This window comes from Lactuca sativa, chromosome 6 (genome assembly GCF_002870075.4).
Source record: "Lactuca sativa cultivar Salinas chromosome 6, Lsat_Salinas_v11, whole genome shotgun sequence".
Classification (NCBI taxonomy): domain Eukaryota; kingdom Viridiplantae; phylum Streptophyta; class Magnoliopsida; order Asterales; family Asteraceae; genus Lactuca; species Lactuca sativa.
This window is the reverse complement of record NC_056628.2, coordinates 190,556,174-190,579,240: the sequence shown is the minus strand read 5'-3', so window position 1 is coordinate 190,579,240 and position 23,067 is coordinate 190,556,174. Positions and strand designations below refer to the sequence as shown.

The following is a 23,067-nucleotide window of genomic DNA, read 5'->3' as shown; positions in this document are numbered from 1 at the left end:
TCCAAATTAGGATCTATAGAGAGAGAACTCGTCCTGGTGGTTCATCGTTATGTCTATCAAATTCATTGACATGTATATATAAGAACATGCTGTAGTTGCGTACCCCTTGATGTTAAGGGCGGTTTTAGTATAGGGCACATAGTGGCACAGACACCCTCTGAACTTTTTTTAACGCAATGCAAAACTTTTAGAAAATTTTTGATTTTTTTTTCTTCTATCGTGCAACTACTGAAATTTCTCATGACACCTATACTATGAAATCTTATATCTGTCCTTGCTTTCTGTCAGATTAGCTACCCGAGCACTTACCAATCAAATTAATCATTTATAATCATGTTTGACAATGTTTCATCACCGATGAATTCGTAGATGAATAGATGATTCTAATGAAATCTTGTATGGTGTACATCAAATATTGTATGATGAGATAAAGCAATTTTACATTTTGATTTTTTTTCGAATATCTATATGGTAATATTATTAGTTAATTAAATTTTAATGTCTAAGTAATTATTATAGAAATATGTTATGTTTATAAAGTAATAAGTTATATAAGGACTTTATAAAAAAAAATTTAGATAAATAAAAAATATTAATCAATCTAAAAAAGATTTTAAAAATGTTTTTGGCAATTTATTTTATTAGATAAAATAATATTAAAAAATAATTTTAAATTCCAAATTTCCAATCATCCGTATGAATTTTTTTTTCAGTAAACCATTGTTTTTTCCATTCTTCAATCTCCTATTGTCAAATTTCTGATCCGGGCTACTGAACATCTCGACGGAATTCCATTGTTTGTGCCGATGATTTCATGAAATCTCCGTTTAAGGTCAGTTACAGATATATATCAAGTTATATATATATGCCTTTTTATTATACCAAAAGTATTACATTCAGTGAATTTGATCCTCTTGTACTCTATTCCACGATCAAATCAACCTCCAATGGAGTTGACATGTGCTTTTGCGTCTTCATTATTCGATTCATAAAACTAATGGTTCCATTTTTTTTTTTTTTGATAGTGCACACCAGCTGTTTCTTAAAAATCTATACTGCTTTCAATCATCTTATTCCGGCATGATTGCAATTATAAATCTCGATTCCTTCATGTTTTGTGGGCAATTGGATAATGCATTTACTATTTTCACTTCCGAAAATCTTAAGAACATTGATTGTTTTCAAAGATTTCGAGATTGTTCATCCTGTCTCCTACATCTCCGGCTATTGTTCATTGTCTAATAAACTGAAAGCAATCATACTAATGGTGTACTTTTAACTTTCTCGAAAAACCGAAACAAGATAACATGCTTTTTTTTTTCTCCTCTTTACACTTTGGACCTGATAAAGACCTCCAATAACGACATTACTTAGCAACTTGACTCACAAAATCAGATATTTATTCCTACTTATTTCTTCTTTTAAAGTTTGTCGTTATCAAATTCCTTTTAAATCGTAAATGTATGTGCATGTATTCATACATATAGAAACTGAACTTTTGTACATTTTTATAGGCTAAAGGCTGTAGGTAGCATGTTGTCCAAGAGGCATCATTTATGAAAGCTATTAACTTTAGTCTATGGACTCTCCACCATGCAAAAGATAAACATTAAGTCTCATTGAATCTTATTCTTTCTAAAGCATGCCACTCAAGTGGGAAATCTTGCACTCGTGTGTGTGGTTGTTCGTATATTATGAGCACATAATACATTCTTTGCATTTGTGTGATTCTAAAGCATGTACATTTAGCTATTAAAGAATGAACTAGAAGAAAAATACAAATTAGGGTTTTCGTCATGAGATAAATATTTATCAAGTACAACATCTAGTAACTAAATAATTGAATTATTCAACACAAATTATCTAAATAATTCTAATGTATTTACCATTGTACTTGTATATGTATATATGTCATAGTGTTATTGGAGTGAGTGTAAGTGAAAGCACTTGAGATAAAACAAAGAATTTGTCTGGTAGAAAGTGGAAGTTTGTGGCACACCATCTATGGTGAATCTTACTAGGTGATTTTTGTCCATCAAATATTTCACTTTCGACTTGATACCAACAAGATAATCAAACACTAGCACAAAAGGAAGAGATAAGAAAAAGGTAGTGATTAAAGAAAGAAGTGTACTTTATAGCTTACATTGGGACACTATGACACATTGATGCTCATTGATTACTAAGAATGTGTTCTTTCTAGTAGATACAAGAGAGGCCCCCTCCACAAACAACTTTCTACTAAACTTTAATATTTTTTTGAGAAAATGACAAATGGTAGCCATGCTTTGTGATTTTTACCTGTTGAGTTCAAAATCGAAATCTTTTTAGTTTTTGCACTTACTTCAAGGCTTTATATTGATTATAGTTCTTATTTCAAGGTTTAATATCAATTTTGGTCCTTGTTCCCCCTTGAACTAAACGGATATGAAACCTTGACACATGAACCAAAATTGAATAATATTATAATTTTTGACTAATCAAGGTAAAATCAAAAAGTACAAGGACCATTTTTATAGTTAACTTTTTTTTTTCTTAAACAAGAAAATTAGGAACCCACTTGACACCAAAAAGAGCACCTTAACATATCAAATGCATTCCACTTTTTGTTTTGAGTAGGCACTCATAATAACCAAAAGAAAAGATAAACATATTATAAAGCTAAAAAATTATTTCATGGAATATATATCATGATATATTGATATACAACACTTGGAAATATTTACAATACTCCACTCTATAGATGCTATGCTAATTCCTTTCAAAACCCCAAATAAAGTTTACTTTAATTAGTAATGAAAGATTTATTTTTCGGATTCTTTTATCTTGTTTGATAGTTTGCAAGTATCGACCCTACAAGGGTCTGCCTGAATAAGCAATTGAACAACCTCATTCATACTAGGCCGCAGTGTAGCTATCCTACATGTACATAGGATAGCTACACGAAGAACTTTTATCATATCGTCTTTAAAATACCCTGACAAATTCTTGTCTAGAATCTCAGTCGCCCCCTCCTTCGTCTCCACTTTTGTTGAAATCCAATATATGATGTTCTTGTTTTCCCCAAACTCTGCCTCCACCGGCTTCTTCCCCGTTATCAATTCCATCAATACCACCCCAAAACTATACACGTCACACTTGGTTGTTGCTTTCGATGAATACGCATACTCTACATCATTTAAACAATGAACAACACATACATCATTTCATCAAACATATATAAGACAAAAGTAAAAGGTTAAAATACATTATGGAAAACAATACCTGGGGCTATGTAGCCATATGTCCCTGCAATGCAAGTAGTGGTGGAATCTTTCCCTCTACCATTTAGAACCTTGGCTAACCCAAAATCGGCAACTTTTGGCTGAAAATTTCTATCAAGAAGAATATTGGTCGATTTAACATCTCTATGAATAATAGGTGGCACCAAATCATGGTGAAGATAAGCCAACCCTTTTGCTACACCAACTGCAATTTGATGACGTGTCGGCCAATCCAAAACACATTTCCCATTATGAAGTGCATCCCAAAGACTTCCATTTGGCATGTATTCATAAACCAACAAGTTACAATTACAACTTGATAAGTAACAATACAATTTAATTATATTCTTGTGCCTTATGTTTCCTAAAGTCTCAACTTCACTTTTCAATTCTTTCTCCATTATTTTTTGATCATTTGATGAGGAATTATCTTTCGATTTCTGACTCCAAAATCGCTTCACTGCAATAACTTCACCATTGCTTAAATCGATTTTGTAAACCATACCCGATCCTCCATGACCCACCACGTTTTTATCAGTCATGGATTTGATGATTTCATGTTGGTTGAAACTTACATGATGAAAGCTTTTCATGTTGTAGGAGAAATACGAAAATGCCCATGTGTCGTCTTCATGTTGTAGAACATCTCTTTCTCGATTACACCTTAGAAATATGATACCTCCGATGAACAGAATCCCAATCGAAATCCCAATCATCCAAAAAAAGTTAACTCTTTTTTTGTTATAAGTCTGTGAACATATGGAGAAATTTTGATTTCCTGTTTTGGGTAACACTGGAACAGGAACACAAAGTTTTGTGTTCCCTGTGAAGCTTTCTAATTGCCCCCCTTTGATGAATGAGACGGGTATCGCTCCAGAAAGAAGATTGTCTGAAAAATTCATGGAATTCGGAAGCAAATCGGTTAGGGTTTCGGGTATGCCACCTGTGAGGAGATTTCTCGACAGGTCGAGAAGATTTAGGGATTTTAGAGAAGAAAGTGAATCGGGAATGGAAGATGTAAGCTGGTTTCCTTGCAATAATAACAGATTTAGCTTTTCTAAGTTACCAATTTCTGAAGGTATTGGACCAGACAAGAGGTTGTTACTGAAATCGATTTTCACGAGATTGATCGCGTTAGATATTTCGTGAGGTACGACGCCGGAGATTCGATTGTTCTGTAGAAACAACTCCGATAAATTTCGAGCGTTTCCGATTGCTTTCGCGATTGAACCATTCAAAAAGTTGTAACTCAAATCGATAATGGAAACCGACGGGAGACCTAGAATTCCTTCCGGTATGTTCCCTTCCAGACGGTTACGGCTCACCCGAAAACGTATAAGAGAGACGCAGTTACCGTAACTTTCCGGTAACTCACCGGAGAACATGTTTCCAAGTGCTAGAAGATAAAGCAACTTACCTCCGTTGCAGACGTCAGGTGGTAACTCTCCGGTCAACCGGTTTTCCGACATGTCAATGAGCGATAGCGGTGATGATCTGCCTAGATGCCGGGGGACTTCACCGGTTAAAAGGTTGTCGTAAAGCGACAACATGGTTAGAGTTGTCGAGTTCTCCAACACAACCGGAATCTCTCCGGTGAGACTGTTGTTGTAAAGCTGCAGGACTTGGAGCTTCGGGAGACGGCAAATGCATTCCGGTAGGTTCCCGGTGAGTCTGTTGACGGACATGTCGAGATCAATGAGCTCTGTGAGATTCCCAAGCTCCTCCGGTATCCCTCCAACTAATTGATTGTAGTAGAGCTCAAGCTGTTGCAGGTTTTTAAGCAACCCGATTTCTCTCGGAACTGGGCCCACTAAAAAATTCCCGCTCAATTCAAGATCAACAAGTGACGTCATGTTTCCGATGGATTTCGGGATTAAACCACTCACCTTACAAGTACTCAAGATCATCGACTTGAGCTTCACCAGCTTCGTAATATTCTCCGGCAGCCTCCAGATGTCAAAACCTGCGTTTTCGTTAAAGTTGACAACTTCAAGATTGGTGAGATTTATAAACGACATCGGGAACGCCCCTGTGAAGAAATTGGACGACAAATCAAGCAACTTTAAAGACTTCATCGGAGATAAATCCGGCAACGTTCCGGTGAGATTTGTATGTGTTATGTTGAGTTGTTCTAGAAGCGAACAGTTGGTGATGCTGTGAGGGAAGTCTCCATGAATCTTGTTGTACCCAAGATAAAGACTTCTCAATCGAGGTAAGAAAGAGCATATGTTTTCTGGGAAATGACCAAAAAGCCCCTGCGCTGAAATATCAATCTTCACCACGTACCCTTGCTGATCACAGTTGACACCTGTGTAGTTGCAGACGGGTTTTTGACCGTTGTCATCCCAATCGCTTAAAAAAGTTCCTGTCAGAGAATTCTTCATGTGGGTGAAGAACTCAGCTTGATCCGCCATGGAAGCTTCATAAGAACTTGATAATGGAAGTAATAAAACAAGATAAAAGATGAAAATATAGTGAAAAGCCATGAGAGAAATTGAAGATAAAAAAGAGGTTATGTTTGTTGATAATTAAGAGGGAGTGAGAAAGTGAAGAGAGATATATAGATATAAAAGAGTAGTAATTGAGTTTTATGCAAAGTGGCTTTAAGTTTAATACGCTTCCACTATATGTTGTAGAGAATAACATCGAATGCAAAATCTGCATCAGATGCCTAATACCTGATGCCTTATAGCATAAGCTCCTCTCATAGTGATGAAGCTTTTGTCTCTTGGTTCGAATGCATTTAATAGTGCTATGCTTACATGTTTGGCTACATAGACGTCTAATTGCAAAAAAAAAAAAGTTATTCTTTCACTAATCTATTAACATTATCCCATATAGATGACTAATATAAGAGTTTAATGCGCACAATGAACCCAATTCAAATTGGAACTGAAATTCTCCCACTACGACTACTAGACTTGATCATTGTTGCACGTATACTATCCTGGAACTAGGTGTGTGCTTGCAGGGAAGAAACATCTAATCTTGGCACACCTAGTTTTGTATTTTCATGGTGTCATCTTTTGATATTCAAATACAAATGCCACATTTTTTTATGGGATATTGTAGCCATAACCCAACAAGTTTATTATTTATGTTTTAATAGGTCATTTAACTTTTTTTAAAGTTTTCTAAGGACATCAACTTGTGTTTTACCGGCTAATTTGGCCGGTTACATCTACCAAATAGGATAGAAAATGATGACATGTAGCCTCGCCAATAACCCTTGTTGCCTACTAGATGCCGACGTGTCTGCCTCGTCGACAACCCTTGGAGCAGTATAAGAGTGGTCCCCTCAATATATATACCCATTGGTGTGGGGATTAATCTTGACACAACTCGGCATTTTCCCCCCATATTACACAAACAAAAATCATGGAACCTTAAAAAAGTTAGTGAATGTGGATCCTACCTCATCACCACCATCACCCTCTTATGTGTGTGTACATCAAACCTTGTTTTGTCCATAATAATAGTTTTCTAAATCAAAATCTAGCAAAAAAGTACCAAGTTGACTAATTTTAAAGTGTCAAATTGAACATAAACCTTATGCTTACATGTCCATTATCATGTATTGCATTCTAATTTGCTTCAACATTAATCTAAATAGAACAATCATAATCTATTGTTACAATAACATGCCATTAAAACACAAACTAAATTAAAATTATATTCCATAGACAACACTTTAAAGCATAAATCCTAATCTAAATCCATAGGTGTTGCAACATTGTTTCCTTCTCTATTCTTACCCTCAACCTTCTTAGATAGTTTCTTTCTTACAATCCTTTCTGTTGAGAGAAACACTTTTGAGAAACACATGAACAAACGTTAATACAAGATAAGGTTGTGGAATAAGTTAATCTCAAAGGATCATAAAAGCTCAACAATAATAAGAAGTTAGATTTGTTAGATTGTTAGTTGCAAAAGTGTAAAGTGCGAAAAGTAAAGGAAATATAAATGACAACAAGTTATATATCAAGTAAACACTAAACTGATGCTTAACAAGGTTTGCATTCAAACACAAGTTAGTATATGAGATCAGTTTAAAGTGAAAGGAGTCTCGAAGACTAGATGAGAGAGAGTATGATCTTAATATTTGGATTGAAAGTTCAGAAATATCTTTTAGATTGATAATCAGAAGGTAAGAGATAAGAGATAAGTGGTGTAAAGATGTGAAATTACATGAAGATGAAGACTCTATTTATAAAGTCTCAAAAGGTTACATAGTGAATATTAAATACTAAACTACTGACTTATCGTAACCATACAAGGTCCACTGGATAATACAATGTGAACAAGACAAGTCAGATAAAGTAACCGAACTCTTCATTGCGGATGAGTTAGTTGCGATTCAGATCTTCAGATTGCAGTTGCGATGGAAGATGTAGCCGCAGATCATCAAGTTTAAGAAGGTCATTTTATGTATCAACATTTTCCCCCAAAGTGACATTTTCAACTTTCTTCTTTACTTATCAAGTTTCAGAAATTTGATGAGAAGCCACCAAAATTTCCTTACTTCGCCAAGCCAGTGAATTCTCCTTGAAATCTCAAACTTCACTTCATCAGTTGTATTCAGGGATCTCTGAACCGAAGCCAGAGTTACTTCTAGTTGCTTGCGGGGCAATCGATGCATTGCGGTGATTGGGATGAAGTATTTGAGAGGTGGAAGATTGAATTTTTGAGCAAACACAAGATGGATGTCCGCATCAATCTTGGTAAAGTCACACACCAATGACTTAAGAAATTCGCAAGCTTTTTAATAAGAAATTATCATCTTCAGGTGCTTCTCAGCCTTGATTTGAAAGACTCTTGCAATCAGAAACACCTCTTCAGGATTCATGCAAGGGAAATCAGCTTGAGGTCTGATATAATCATTACCTCCCCTTGTGAGTGTATACCGAATAAAATCAGTCTTCATAAATTTTCTCACTTTGTAACTTTTCACTACTGATGGTCTGTCATTAGACCAGATCCTATCGAATTCAGTTCCATGCTTGGCATGAAATAGATTCAGGCGTTCGAACTCAAGAGGAAGTCTTTGATCACCAGGAAGATTCAGATCAAAAGTCTCAAACACTGGGAAGAATTTCGAGTTGGGAGAGATTAGGATGTCCCAATAACCATCTGATGGAGGCTCAACATATGTTAGAACTGATTTGTAATCATCGTCGAGGAGTCTTTGAGTTGGATTGATCCACGAGTGGATTAAAGATTCATCCATGGTTGTATCAAAACTATGATTTCTCCAAATCTGTTCAGCAAATTTTGCATCCTTCTAGTCTTTCTTCTTTTGAATGGTGGCAGCGGAATCCTCTGAATGCTCCGAAGACATAGTTGGTGCCATGTTTTTAAAGGGGGGGGGGGGGGTTTCTTGGCGCGGAGGAGACTGATGTTTGTCTTGATGTTGCGGGGATCTTGTTGCGGTGGAGGAGACAGATGTGAAGAGTGTTTTTGTGGTTCCTTTTGCGGTGAAGATTGATTTGAAGAATGAACTGGAGTTATCTGTTTGGGAGATGGTTGTGGAGATGGCTGTGAAGATGAACATTTTCACACTGGTTTGAGGCCATTAAAAATTATGAGAAAAATTGTGAACAATGTAGACTCAATTTCCAAACTCCCAGAGTTTACGGATCCAAATTTTGACGCACAATGATTTTTCTATAATCTTTCTAAAAACAGGTACAGAAAAGCCAAAAACCAGAAAATTGTTTTAACATACTAAAAGTGTTTATACTTGTGTTTAGATGTAAGTTTAAAGGCTGTAACCTTTTGAAAACACCCAGACATGATAACTTGCATGTGCTTATATACATGATTATATAAATATTCTCAATAACACTAGATACACTCAAGTCGTTTTACCAGAAAGAGAAGGCATAGTTTACGTAAATTTGTTAAGGCCTCTCCTTTAGTTGTACCTACTTAGCGTACGCGGTAAGTCCTGTTAGTTATAACCAGAGTCTCCTGGAGGGAGAGCGAGGTAAATGTGTATAGATCTATACGGGGTTGACACCCCCACACCTGAGTTGTTCGCTACAGCTAGACTAGACCAGTCTAGGGTGACAAGTATCTTAAAGAAACTAACGTCTGAAAAACGTCAAGTCAGGCGCTCTCGTCATTAGTATGCTTATAACGACTCGCATAGGATTAACAACACTATTTTTGTTTACGGGAAGCTTTACTTCGTTAGTTTTATTAAAAGAAATGAATCTATATACTAATGTCTGAACACTATTCATTTTCATCATGGTCTTAGGGTTTAAGACTACAGTTCTCTATTAATAAAATATTAGATTTTTTGGATATACTCATTATTACTCTATAGGGAAAAGACACAGAGAGAATAACAACATTATTTGAAGTTATGAAGAATTTACACTCTACTAGTTTTTTTTACAAAACACCAAACTATGTTTTGTATACTTTGTAAACTGATTTCACCACTCGGGTCTTAGGGTTTTAAGACTACAACACTTTTATATACAGAAAATATAGGATTTTCTGGGGATACACTCTTTTCAAATACAAACAAAGGATAATAAAGGACATGCATGCAATTATACACGGTTATGGAACGAGACTCATAAACTACTTTTTATAGAAAATATTGGATTTTATGGAGTTTTACAGCTTATTATAAGAGACGATATTACAAAGTTTTTCCTACAAACATCCTTATGAACTCACCAACATTTTATGTTGACGCTTTTCAAAACGACTTATATTCTCAGGGACTCAGTGAAGAGGTACTCGATCCTTGGATCTGGATTATTTTACTACCTTTTGAGCAACCATACTCTATGTTATTTTTGTGTAATTGATAAACAAGTACAATTTGTAAAACAACGAATGTTGGTATATTGTAATGTGTGATGTTTGGTTGCTATGTTTCATTCATATTCAATTGTTATGGTACTGTACATGAAGTCATCCGCCCCCGGACGTTTCCGCCATCCTGTTTCTGGGGTGTGATACATACACCCAACATACTCTTGGTACGCCCAATGTACTCCCCGTACACCCATCATATGCGGGTTTCCCAAAAACCGCCATAACTTCAAACTGTTGTAACTTCTTGATTCCAACTCTGTTTTCAACGTTATTTATATCCATGGAAAGATGTTGAGGAGCTCTACAATATTATCTAAATATCTTGGGCTAAACACCTCTCGAACAAAAATCCATATTTCATGCAAGAACCCGACCTATGACTTTCCCTTTTTACCCTTCGACCCAAAATAGGATTCAAGGGTTAGATCTCTCGACCATCCTTACCTCCTTCCATAAGGTCTAATATTTACCTCTTTAAGTCCTAAAGTTTTTACACAATCGACTTTCGACCCATGACCCTGAAATAAGAAGTTACTAGTAACAGGATATTTCAAAATGGGTGTCCACTCTCACACACCGCTCCCTTGTATGGTGGAGGGCCGTTAGCTGAACGGGTTTGATAGGACATAACCTCTAAAAGTATGATACCATAAAGTAAAAAAAAAACCTTTTAAAAAATCCGAACTCTAGTTACTTTAGGACAAAATGTGAAGTGTATGTTAATCCATTAAAACACACATGACTCTTTATATGTCATTAGTAGAGCGTGTGTGGTTAACCAATACACTAATTTGGGACTATAAAGATGAATCATGGACATATCAAAAATTATCATTGTTGATGGAGTGCGTGTGGTTTAGCGACATATCAACTCGAGATGATAAATGACATTGAGGTTGTCAAATGGGTTTACATGGTTATTAACATCTTATTTCTGTTCCTCGGCATCCCAATCACAAATTTGAAGAGTATAATTTGAGTTTAAACAAACCATTGATTAGATTCAATGAATCTCAAATGATCTAGGAATTTCATTTTAGATTGAAATAAGTAAATTTGTATTACCGACTATGATAATTTCACAATTAGATTATGACACCCCTCTTCTTCATTATGAATTGTATTTTGGATCCTCGCCTTGAATATTTATTTTGGGTTAAAATATTAAGGATTTATATCACTAACTAAAAACTATGTCTCTTTATATAGATGTATGGAAACGGTGATCTCGCTACTACTCAATCCACCCCCTCCAACTTAAACTTTTCTCTACTCTCGATCTTGTCAAAAGAGAAGCTCATTGATCCTAAATACATGGACTGGATGAGGAAATCGAAGATGAATCTTTGAGACGAGGTCAAATAATATGTCCTCGATAAGCCTCTTGTTGAAATCGATCATTTCACCGTTACTCCTGAGGAAGTTGCCTCATACAAAAAACACTCCGACAATGCCACAAAGGTTGAATTCATCATGGTGGCCACAATGGCACCTGATCTGGCCAAGTTCTATGAGGACTACTAGCCATATGAGATGGCTCTCGACCTTGATGGAAGTTACATAAGAAGGTGAGACAAGATCTATTTGAAGTGGTCAAACCTTTTATGGCATGCAGGATCAAGAAAGGAGAATCTGTTTGCCCTTATGTGCAAATAATGCAAAGGTACGTGGAGCAACTACAAAGGCTTAATGTTTCGTTTGATGAGGAGTTGGCCATTGACATGGTCCTCAATTCGTTTCCTCCTAGTTATGATCAGTCCATTCTGACTTATCAGTTGAACAACACAAAGACGATATTGACCCAACTACATAATTTGTTGCAAATTGTTGAGTCAGGAATGAAGAAGAATCATACACATTCTATAATAAATGCTCATATCCTAGCCATTGGATCTGTAAAATGGAAAAAGAGGAATGATCATTCCGAATCAAACAGGAAAAGGGAAGGCACATGATGGAGGGCCTGGTAGTGGGTCCAAGTCGAAACCCAACTTTGATGTCCCTGTGATCAGTGATCCAAAAGAGGCCACTTGCTTCCGTTGTGGCGAAAGGGGTCATTAGAGTAGAAGCTGCCCGAAATACTTACAAGACTTGAAGGATGGTAAAGCCAAGTGTAACACCCATAAATTCGAGCCAAATTAAAACATTTTAATTCATTTAAAACCATTAAGTTCATACACTTATTTTCAAAATAGTTAAACATCAGATTATCTCCCAGAACCATATCATAAAAATCATAAACATGAGGAGCGGTACGATCACGCCTTCGTCTTGCCACGGTCTCCTGAAGTACCTAAAACAATACACTGAAACTATAAGCCCGAAATCTTAGTGAGTTACCCCCAAAATACCAACCACAATACCATACACATATCATATAATATCATAAACAAAACAGCCATGCATATCGAGTCTACGGTGTGGCTGGTCCGCCCACCCCAGGCCTTCAGCCCCCACCCGGTCCACTCTCTCTTCGAGTCTACAGTATGACTAGTCTGCCCGCTTCGGGCATTCAGTCCCCCTGGTCCACTCTCTGAGTCTACAGTATGACTGGTCCGCCCGTACCGAGCCTTCAGTCAATCTGGTCCACTCTCCGAGCCTCGGCACGTCTGGTCCGCCCTCTTGGGGCCTTCAGCTTATCCAGACCACTCGCCGGGCCTTCGGCCTAACCGGTCCGTCCTGGGTATGTTGGCCTACAACACAAAGCAGGACCCGCCTCAACCCAACCCCAGTCAAAACAACCATGTGCACATAAACATATAATCTTATAACAATTCATATCTAATCAAACCGATCTAGCAGATCACATATCATAACAACATCCTAACCAGGATACCGACCTAACCGGTCACTAACATAGCATAATCCTATACACCAGGATACCGAACTTAACCAGGTCTCTACATACACCATCTTATATACCAGCATACCGACCTTAACCAGGTCTCTAACATACACCATCCTAATAACCAAGATACAAACATAGCGAGCAATAACATATCAAACAGATACCCAGATTTCAATCCGATAAAAGGGTCGGCCTTAGTGCCTTAGACCCTATTGATATAGTGAGGATAACTCACCTGCTATAGCTGACTGAAGAGATAAGATCATGCTGCTCCGACCTCCGACACGAACTCCGCCACTGAACACTACCAAATAACAAACTAAATACCAATAATGACCAAAATACCCTTGGAGGTCAAATTGGTCAACCCTTGGTCTAAGTGAAGGTCCGCAGTCAAATTCAACGTTCCTGGTTGACCCTACTCGCCGAGTCAACCCGTTGACTCGTCAAGTCCCTATACTCAGAAACTCCCTATCACGACTCAACTCGTCGAGTCCAACGATCTTCGAGTCTCAGCCTGCTCAACACACAGAGTTGTCCCTCAACTCACCGAGACACGACTTAACTAGAAAAGGCTAGGGTTCCACGACCAAACTCACCGAGTCCAAGAACAGAATCGCCGAGTCTAAGGCCATCTTCAATAGACTCGCTGATTCGTTCTTCCAACTCGCCGAGTCCACACGTGACATCTTCATTTAGACGATTACGGGCCATTCTATTGCTTCCAATACATAGATCTGGACTCCTAGGGCCAGATTCACACATAAAGTTTCCAACTTTACGTGCATGCAAGGCTCAACAAGCTCCAACCAAGCTACAAGAAGGTTTTGGGACAAAGGAACTCTCAAACAAGCCGAAAGACTGATGCTTTCTGCCCTTATGGCTCCAGTACAACCTAGATCTGAAGTTGCAACTTTAGATCCAACCTCTAAACCCGAAATAGATCCCAACCAAGCTAAAGAATCCCCAAAACAACCACCTTGGATGAAAATAAGGAAAAAGGCTTAAGACAATGGCTTCTTCCCCAAAGATGAGTCTAAACTGATGTAGACTTCAGATCCACAAGCCCTCTTGATGCTATCCTCAAATTCCTCCAACTTCTCTTCACAAATTTCTCCTTCCAAGCTTCAATCTTCTCAACAATGGAGCCTCTCACGATTTAGGGTTTCTCTGGAACACTCAGGGAAGATAGAGGCTGAAATGAAGGCATATCATTATTTAAATAGGGTGCAAACCCTGAAAATTAGGGTTTCTTATTCCAGCACCGACTCGCCGAGTCTAGCCTCCGAATCGCCGAGCCGGGTCACTTATTCATGCGATCCACTCGCGACTCGACTCGCCGAGTTACCTTACCAAATCATTGAGTTACCTTACCAACTCGCTGAGTTCAAACCTCCATTTACACTTTACACCCCCGATCTCTTGCTTTGGAACTTGGGATGTTACACCAAGGCGTCCTCGTTAGATATTTACACTATCCAAGTTAATAACACACAACTTTTTCATTATTGGGTTCTTGATATAGGATGTGTTTTCCACATTTGTTCTGATTTGAAGGCACTAATAGAAAGTGATGAAGTGGAGCATGGAAGGCTCAAACCTGATCATGGGGAATAGGCGATCTTCACCTGTTACCAAAATTAGGACTTATGGGCTTGTGCTTAGTATTTATGTTAGGATTGACTTATTAAATTATTTCTACGTGTCAGAAATGATACAAAACATCATTTCATTTCATGAATTGTTCAGAAAAGGTTTTACATATTCTTCTGATAACGATATTGGTTCAATTTCTGCTTTCAAAAATGGTGTTTTTATATTTAAAGATTTACCTTGTAATGGAGTGTACGAAACTGTGACTTGTGTTGATAGCTTAAGCAATAAAGTTTTTCATATTGATTCATTCAATGGTGTGGAAAAGGCATGTTTGTGGCATTGTCGTCTTGGGAATATAGATAGGAAATGCATGGCCCAACTCCAAAAGGATGGAGTGTTGGAATCATTTAATCTTAAGACAGATGACGAATGCGAGTCTTGTCTCTTGGGCAAAACGAAAAAATCACCTTTCACTGGATCATGTGAAAGAGATGAATGGTTATTGGACCTAATCTACACGGATATTTATGGCCCATTTAGATGCACGACAAAAGATGTTTATCGATTTTATGTGACATTTACGAATGATTATAGCAGATATGGTTATATTTTACTTAATTAAACATAAATCGGAAACTTTTGAAAAGTTCAAAGAGTTTAAGCACGTAGTAGAGAATCAATTGGCCGGGTAGATAAAGATGCTCAGATCTGAAAGAGGTGGTGAGTATCTTAGTATCGAGTTCCACAACTATCTTAAGGAATGTGGTATTGTTTCACAGTTCAATCCTCCCAGAACACCACAACTTAATCATGTGGCTGAGAGACGTAATAGAAGCTTGCAAGATATGGTTCGTTCCATGATGAGTCGAGCTTCTCTTCATATTCATTTTGGGTGGTATGTATTAGAAACAACCACCCATATCGTGAATCTTGTTCCAACACAGAAGGTTGCCAAAACACCTCATGAGATGTGGACAAGGAAGGCACCCTCACTCGCATAGATCAAGGTTCATGGTTGTGAGACACTCGTAAGATGAGAGATTCCTGAAAATCTTGAACCTAGAGTCGAAAAGTGTTATTTCATTGGCTACCTACAAAAGTCCTTTAGATACTTACTCTACAGACCTAGCGATAAAGTAGTCTTCGTGGCTCGAAGATGAGTATTTTGTGAGAGAGAGCTCATATTCAAATAAGACAATTAGAGTGATATTGATCTTGAAGAAATTCAAGATTTATCCAATGAAGGAACCCCGGACAATAATAGCACTCAACATGGGGAAGAAGTTCCAGTTGAGCCAATTGACAACTCATTACCCATTCGTTGTTCCAGTAGGGTTAGCATGCCACTTGTGTTCTATCGTTTCCATATTACGTCAGATGGTGATATATTTATCAGTGATAGAACACTAGTGCATTTGGATGAATCTGCTAACTAAAGGAAGTTATGGTAGGCCTTGAGGCTGCTAAATGGAAGGAGATAATGGACAGTGAGATTTAGTCCATGTAGGATAACTAAATGTGGAACTTGGTTGATCATGTACCCGGTCGAAAGACAGTCAGGTGCAAATGGATCTTCAAGAAGAAGACCTACATGGATAAGAAAGTACACACCTATAAAGCTATGTTGGTTGCAGAGGGATTTACTCAAATCCAAAGGGATTGACAACGATACGACCTTTTCACCAGTAGCTAAGATAAAGTCTATCAGGATTATGCTTGCTATAGCTGCATTTCATGACTATGAGATTTAGCAAATGGATGTTAAAACCGCTTTCCTTAATGGAAAATTATCTGAGGACATCTATATGAGTCGGCCAGATGGTTTTTTACATGCCAAGTATCCTGATAGGGTGTATAAGCTTGAGAAATATATTTATGGACTGAAACAAGCATCTCGCAGTTGGAATCTTTGCATCCATGAGAAAGTCAAATAGTTTGGGTTCTCTAGAAGTAAAGATGAGTCATGTGTATATATCAAAGCTAATGGAGTGTAGTGACTTTCCTAGTCTTGTATGTTGATGACATACTCGTTATAGGAAACAACATTCCAACTTTGCAAGAAGTTAAGTCTCACTTGAAGAGAATTGTTATCGAGATTTAGAAAGCAATCATGATTGAATGAATGAAAAGTATGAACACAGAGAGTAAATATTAATCAGATCTTATATTGATGAGGAACTGATTACAAAGTTTAAGCAGAATGAATACTTGTTAAAAGCCCTTTCTACTTCTAACCTCAGTCCCTATTTATAGGCAACCTGAGTGTACAAAAAATATACTAAGTCTAGAGCAATACGCTTCGCACAAAATATGACTTAGTAAAATAACTAACATGCGAAAACAAAGAAACAAACACTTCAACTTTTACAACACATAGACTGTACATTCTCCCCCTTTGTAAAAAGTCAAAACTATTCAGTTTGTGAGTCTACGAACAGCTGAGTGTATTGTCTTTCGTATTTTAGCATACCATGTAATAATCTTTTTAAGCTCCCTCTTGTCTCCTTCGTTGTTCTTATTGCAGTTATTCATACGAACAATGAAATTCGTATATTGCGAAGAAGTATATCTTTCAATCTCTGAGACTTTGAACAAAAATTTCTTGGGCTTCCCTTTCATATCTTTCCCTGCAAACACCATGCCAAAGGGTTTAAGGCATATTTCTCCATCAGCATACTTTGACAATGATGATTGGGTCAAAGTAGTCTCCCAAGGAACATTCACTTCCCTTCCTAAGTCCGTTGCAAGTTCTTCATCGGTTAAAGCCAAGCAATCATAGCAGTTATCTATGAATATCTTGATATGTGTGAAACCAAGTTTGAACACTTCAGTTTCATATCCTTTCAGCTTGTTGTCTTGCATGTGTTTCAGAATCAAAGAAACTTGAATGAGATCATTACAGTTCATCAAGGGAAAGTCGGCTATTGTGAAATCATAGTGCTTGTCATCAGCTCGAACCACAAAATATTGAAAATTCTGAAGCATGTTTTCGAACATCATATCCTTCTTGATCGTTAACACCTTCTTAATCTTCATTAAGGACCAGACTTCATCTGGATTCTTTGCCAATACATCATGAAATCTGATTTTCATGTGTATATAGTCATCAGCATTTTCAAATTTCTCACTGATCTTGTACTGAGCCGTAATGAACAACATTTCGTTGATCAGAAAATCCAATTGGCATTTGTCCGAATTTGCGATATCATAGCTCCTGTTCGGATTTTTCTCAAACTCATACATTTCACTCCCCACCACTTTAGATTCAATTGTTTCATAAGAGTATAGCTTCGTAGGATCACCCTTGTTCATTGTTAGTGGATCACTTGCCCTTTGCCTCATGATACTCTGCACTTGCCTCAATCTCTCCATTTCTGATTCTGCTTCTGCTTTCTTTTCCTCCTTTGATTTTTCATATACAATCCCTTTCCCTTTACCAACATCGTCTGTTAGAGGTTTCGCACTTGAGCTTCCTCCTTCTTTTGACCCAATTGAAATTCCTTTGGCAATTGGTCTTGTTGTCATTACAATCGAGGAAATCGGCATTGTGATCACTGGCAGAGTGGTTTTAAGTTGAGTAGAAATCACCTTTCCCACTGTTTTTGCATCATCATCTTTACTTCTTTTTCTCTCTCCCCCTTGCACCCCTGTGAAAGCAGGCGGGGCATTCTTCGGTAACAAAGAAGTAAAGTTTGCAATCGAGGCCAATGCTTTCTGAATAGCTTGCTCCAAGGTATTGACTTTGAGAGACAAGATTCAGGAATCAAAATTTTCTGATGAGTAGTTTGCGAAACTAATGTTTTTAATTCAGTCACCAACTGAATAAGTTTATCAAACTGGTCCTTATTCTCCTTTTGTTTGGCTTCGATAAGTGGAGCAGGAGATTGATAATTAGTGATAATTTTATTAAGATCAGTTGCAACCACATCAACCTTCTTTTGTACCTCCAACTGTTGAGAATTAATATCTTGAAGCTCTTTCGCAATTTCCTTCTTTAACTCTTCCACCTTCAGATTAATATTTTCCCGGACCTTCTTGACATCCTGTACAAAAAGAACATGTCATTCTTTTGTAACAGTTTTCAACTCAGAAACAACTCCATTGAATGATTTTCCTTGAGCTTGAATACGAAGGTCATTGTTCTTGTCAGATTGATCAACTTTCTCAAGTATTCTCTTCGCAACTTCTTTGATCAGATATTCCACCTCCAATCCTGACATTGTTGACTTTGAACCAGAATCAGCTTGTGACTGAATAATGGCATTCAATTTGCGATTCAGGATTTTAAATTGCTTACCTGACATAAGCATATGATCAGCTATATCCTCCTCTTCTGAATAAAAATGTAGGGCCTCAAAAGTCCCTCCAAAACCTCCTCCTTCAGTTTCATCATCAGACATTGGTTGCGAAGATTGAGGATTTTCGGGTGATTGTGATGGAAATAAGTTGGTAAATGGATGTTGTAGAGGATGATCAAAAATTGATGAAGTAGTGATTGTAGTGGTTGGAAGAGAAAATGGTGGTAATGAAGTAGAGACATTCGCAGAAGAAATGGGTACTGATTTGGTAGTGACTACTTCAAGTGGAATAGATGTGGTGGTAGAAATTGCGAAGTAAGAGGAATAGAAACAGTTACCACAGTGGAGAAGGAAACAGGTGGAGTCTCCGGAACAACTTCTTCATCGGAGGTTTCGTTGCAAATGATCATCTTGCGTTTCTTGGAAAGCGTTTGTTTTATATGCTTCGCAACCTCTTGAGCTCTTTTGCGCTTTGAGCCAGGAGAAACCTGAGCTGGAACATCGCGAAACACTGCCCCCTTACTACTGACCTCTGTCTTGCAAATATTAGGAGAAGAAGTCGTTGTCTGCGAAGATTTGCGAAGCTTCTTTAACACCCTAGATTTTGAGGGTATAATCTCCTTCTTTGTTTTTGTATAAATCTCTTCTTTCTCCACCTCTTCAGCTTGTGAGACTTTGGAAGACTGAATTTGTTCTTCCTTCTGAGTTTTCTTCTTCTTCTTTGAGGATTTTGCACTAACTTTCAGTAATACTCCAGTTTGCACAGCTGGATCAAAAGTTTTCATATATCTAACCAAAACTTTGTGTGTGGAGTGCACTTTGCGAAACATCGCATTCGGAATGCGAGCTACACTGGTGAAAATATTTTCATCATCTTCAACAACTTTTGGGAATTGATATAATGAAAATTCTGCAACTTCTCCACCTTCTGGAACTTGAATACCTTCTTTTTCATACACCTTTTCAAGAATTAAACTCCAGTACCAGGCACACGAAATACCCTTCTCAGCATTCGTGTTTTCAAGACTTTTGACAAACTCCTTCCATAATTGAGTTCCGTAATCAACACTAATATGATAGTACAGACCCATCACCATTTCCATGCGACCCCTGTCGAGACCAACAGTCCTCCCTGTCAAACACCTTATAAAAATACCAAAGAGAAAGTTCCACATGCAGGGTAACCCAGATTTCCTAAAATCACTGATCTTTTCAAGAGATAGCTGATGTCCCATCTCATTGAACATGAAAATAATTTGGGAATTGATGGGTTTAAAGAACGGAGGGTTATTGGGAATGTTCAAGAAGTCAATGAACATCTTCTTGTTAAGACAAACCCTCTTGTTGTTCATCATGTTGAAGGTGATAACATCAATGGCATAATTGTAGGATGCAGATGATGCCGCCATGGACAACCATGTCATTGGAACCAGAAAAGAACCGAACATTGCGGTTGATAATGGAGACCTTTTGAGTGCAACAACCAGCATCTTCAATTCTTCTGGGTAGGATGAAACATTAGGATCAACTTGGAAGTTTGTACTTTGAATCTTCATAAGAGACTGTGAAACAACTTCGTCGGTGTTGGATTGAGTAGCAGCCATTGTTAGGGTTTGAAAAAGATGAAGAATCAGAGAATTTGGGAATTTTTGTGTTTGATCGCGTAACTGTATAACACAATCTTGAACCCCCTTTTATCCATAACCCTGATTGATTTGAATTTGAAGCAGGATGCATTTAATGATATCCGACGTGGCATCTTGAAAATCGGACCATTACTGCGAAAAGTTAGCTATGTATCAAAAAGAAACTGTCACATCGCCTAGAAAACCGGGCAGAATACCATACGTCTCGTATACACAACCTGTCAATATTCCCGTTATAGAATTGTAACCGTTATAACCCTTCACATGGAGGCAAGGCTCTTTCAGTTTTGGGATGTAAAGCGAAGTCATATGCCAGACTTGCGAAATCTTCAGTCTAAGTTGGTATTACTTAGAACCTCAAGGATTTCGTGAGTGCAGTGTTCCAAAGAAATAAGATAAGAAGCAAGTAAATTTTCTTTTTCGAATTTTGTGATGTCAAAAATTCAATTTGACACGAAGGCAGTTAAACCTCGGGCAAAGGTTGCTTCGTTAATCATCAAGAGAGATGATCAACAGCTTGTGTATGTTCCCGTGAATTACAATCGAATACTTTTGGATAAGTATCAAAGGGCTTCTTTTAAAAGTGATTTTTGGGTTGGTTTAAAATTTCGTTACATATCAACAAGGTTCTAAAAGGCGTGAGGCGTGGCGTGGAGGCAAGGCCAAGCCTCAAGCTTAACGAGTTATGGCGAGCCATGGCGTTTTTCAAGGCGTCATGTAAGGCGGCGATTTTGTATTAATTTATAATTATATTACCGCATAAATATAAATTTATATCAAATATACCTAGTTTTTTAGAAGTGTTATATCAACAACTAATAACAGAAAGTTAATAAAAAACACAATACTTGTATGTCCGATTAGAAAAGGTATAAAAAAGAGCAAAAAAACGTGTCTCAAACAAAAAACACGTGCCATAACACGCCATAACGCGCCATGGAACGCCTTGCAACGCGCCACGCCTAACAACAACGTTATGAAGCTTTTCGTAACGGCGACGCCGCGCCTCACGCCATGGGGCGCCTTTTAGAACACTGCATATCAACCTAAACATAATGTGAGTAATTGTAACCGAAATTACTTGTATGACTAGTGTAGTCAGTGACAAGTTGGCTTTGAAAATGTTTATTATGACTAGGATATGCGAATGAAACTCATACTGAAATCATATTCATAAAAAATTGTTGTATTGGATCTTGTTGGGTAACAAACATCGTGGGTTTCGAATGTTCGATCAAGACCACTCATGCGAATTGAATATGATATGGAGTTTCGAAATTTTGGTACTGAAACAAAAGTTTCGTCAATTTCTGGAACAATGTTCCCCGTCAATTCCTTAATGTGTAAGATGTTTGGGTTTCACTTTCATCACGGACTCATGATGTCAGATCATAAACACATAATTTTTGTATATCTAAGTCTCGATGGGTTTGATCAGAGACCTCTTGGACATACGTCTTTGTGTGTGATTTGTGTGAAGAATTTTGTGATGAAAAAGATTGGTTATAAGATCGAATGTACCTCTGTTATGTATGGACCAAACAGAAACCTCTTAACTCATATAAGAAGAGTAAGGTAGCTCTTTTGACTAATGCGAATACAAGCCTTATTGGGAAGAATTTTTCATGTGATAATTTCATTAAGACTTTCATTTCTTACACATAGAGTCATACAAGGCTTGAGTCAACATGCTGCAGCATGCTTCTAGGGACATCCTAACTAGTACAAAGTTGAAAGAGATAATACTTTCCCGTAGAAACATACAAGCATGACCTCTTTGCATTAAGCTCTGAACTAAACTAAAAACACGCAATACTTAAAGAACAAAGTTAACAAGAAAAAATATTTTTGTGATATTTGAATTTTTCGAAAATAAAAACATAACAAAATAAAATCTTCTTGGGTTTTTGTATTTTTGAAAATGAAAACAAAAAAAAATATTTTTGATTTTTTCAAGTTTTTATCAAAAAAAAATTGAATCTTAGTTACCAGTTGTACGGATGCGAAGCCATGCGAAGCCTCTGAATGCACAGTAACTTCTGAACGATTCTGACTCAGAGCTGCTGAATGGACCTTTCATTTTTGAATTATTGATTTTGAAACTGAATTCACATCGATCATCCCCAAACCTGCTAAAATTCTTACAAATGATTTTTCATCAAGAGGTTTAGTAAAAATATCAGCAAGTTGTTCAGTGGTTTTAACAAAATGAATTTCAATATTCCCATCTTCCACATGATCTTTGATAAAATGATATCGAAGAGCTATGTGTTTTGTCTTTGAGTGTTGTACTAGATTATGACAAATGCGAATTGCACTTTGAGAATCACAATACAAGGGAATATTTTTCATATTGATAGCATAATCACGAAGTTGACTCTGAATCCAAATGATTTGCGAAGTGCAAGCAGCAGCTGAAATGTATTTAGCCTCAGCAGTTGATATAGCAACACAAGTTTGCTTCTTCGATTGCCAACTCACCAACTTTCCATCCAATAGTTGACACCCACCACTTGTACTTTTTCTATCCAAAGTACATCCTCCTAGATCAGAATCTGAAAAAGCTTGATTGAAGAATC

At 37.3% G+C, this 23,067-nt stretch overlaps 1 protein-coding gene across 1 annotated transcript; it reads right to left on the bottom strand.

The window, feature by feature from the left end:
* Positions 1-2,653: 2,653 nt before the first annotated feature.
* Positions 2,654-6,030, bottom strand: LOC111879608 (receptor protein-tyrosine kinase CEPR1). The gene is made up of 2 exons (XM_023876068.3): positions 3,265-6,030; positions 2,654-3,169 (listed from the first exon to the last, which is right to left on the bottom strand). The coding sequence occupies exons 1-2, from the start codon at positions 5,747-5,749 to the stop codon at positions 2,805-2,807; spliced, it is 2,850 nt and encodes a 949-aa protein (XP_023731836.1). The 5' UTR covers positions 5,750-6,030; the 3' UTR covers positions 2,654-2,804.
* Between the last annotated feature and the right edge of the window lie 17,037 nt (positions 6,031-23,067).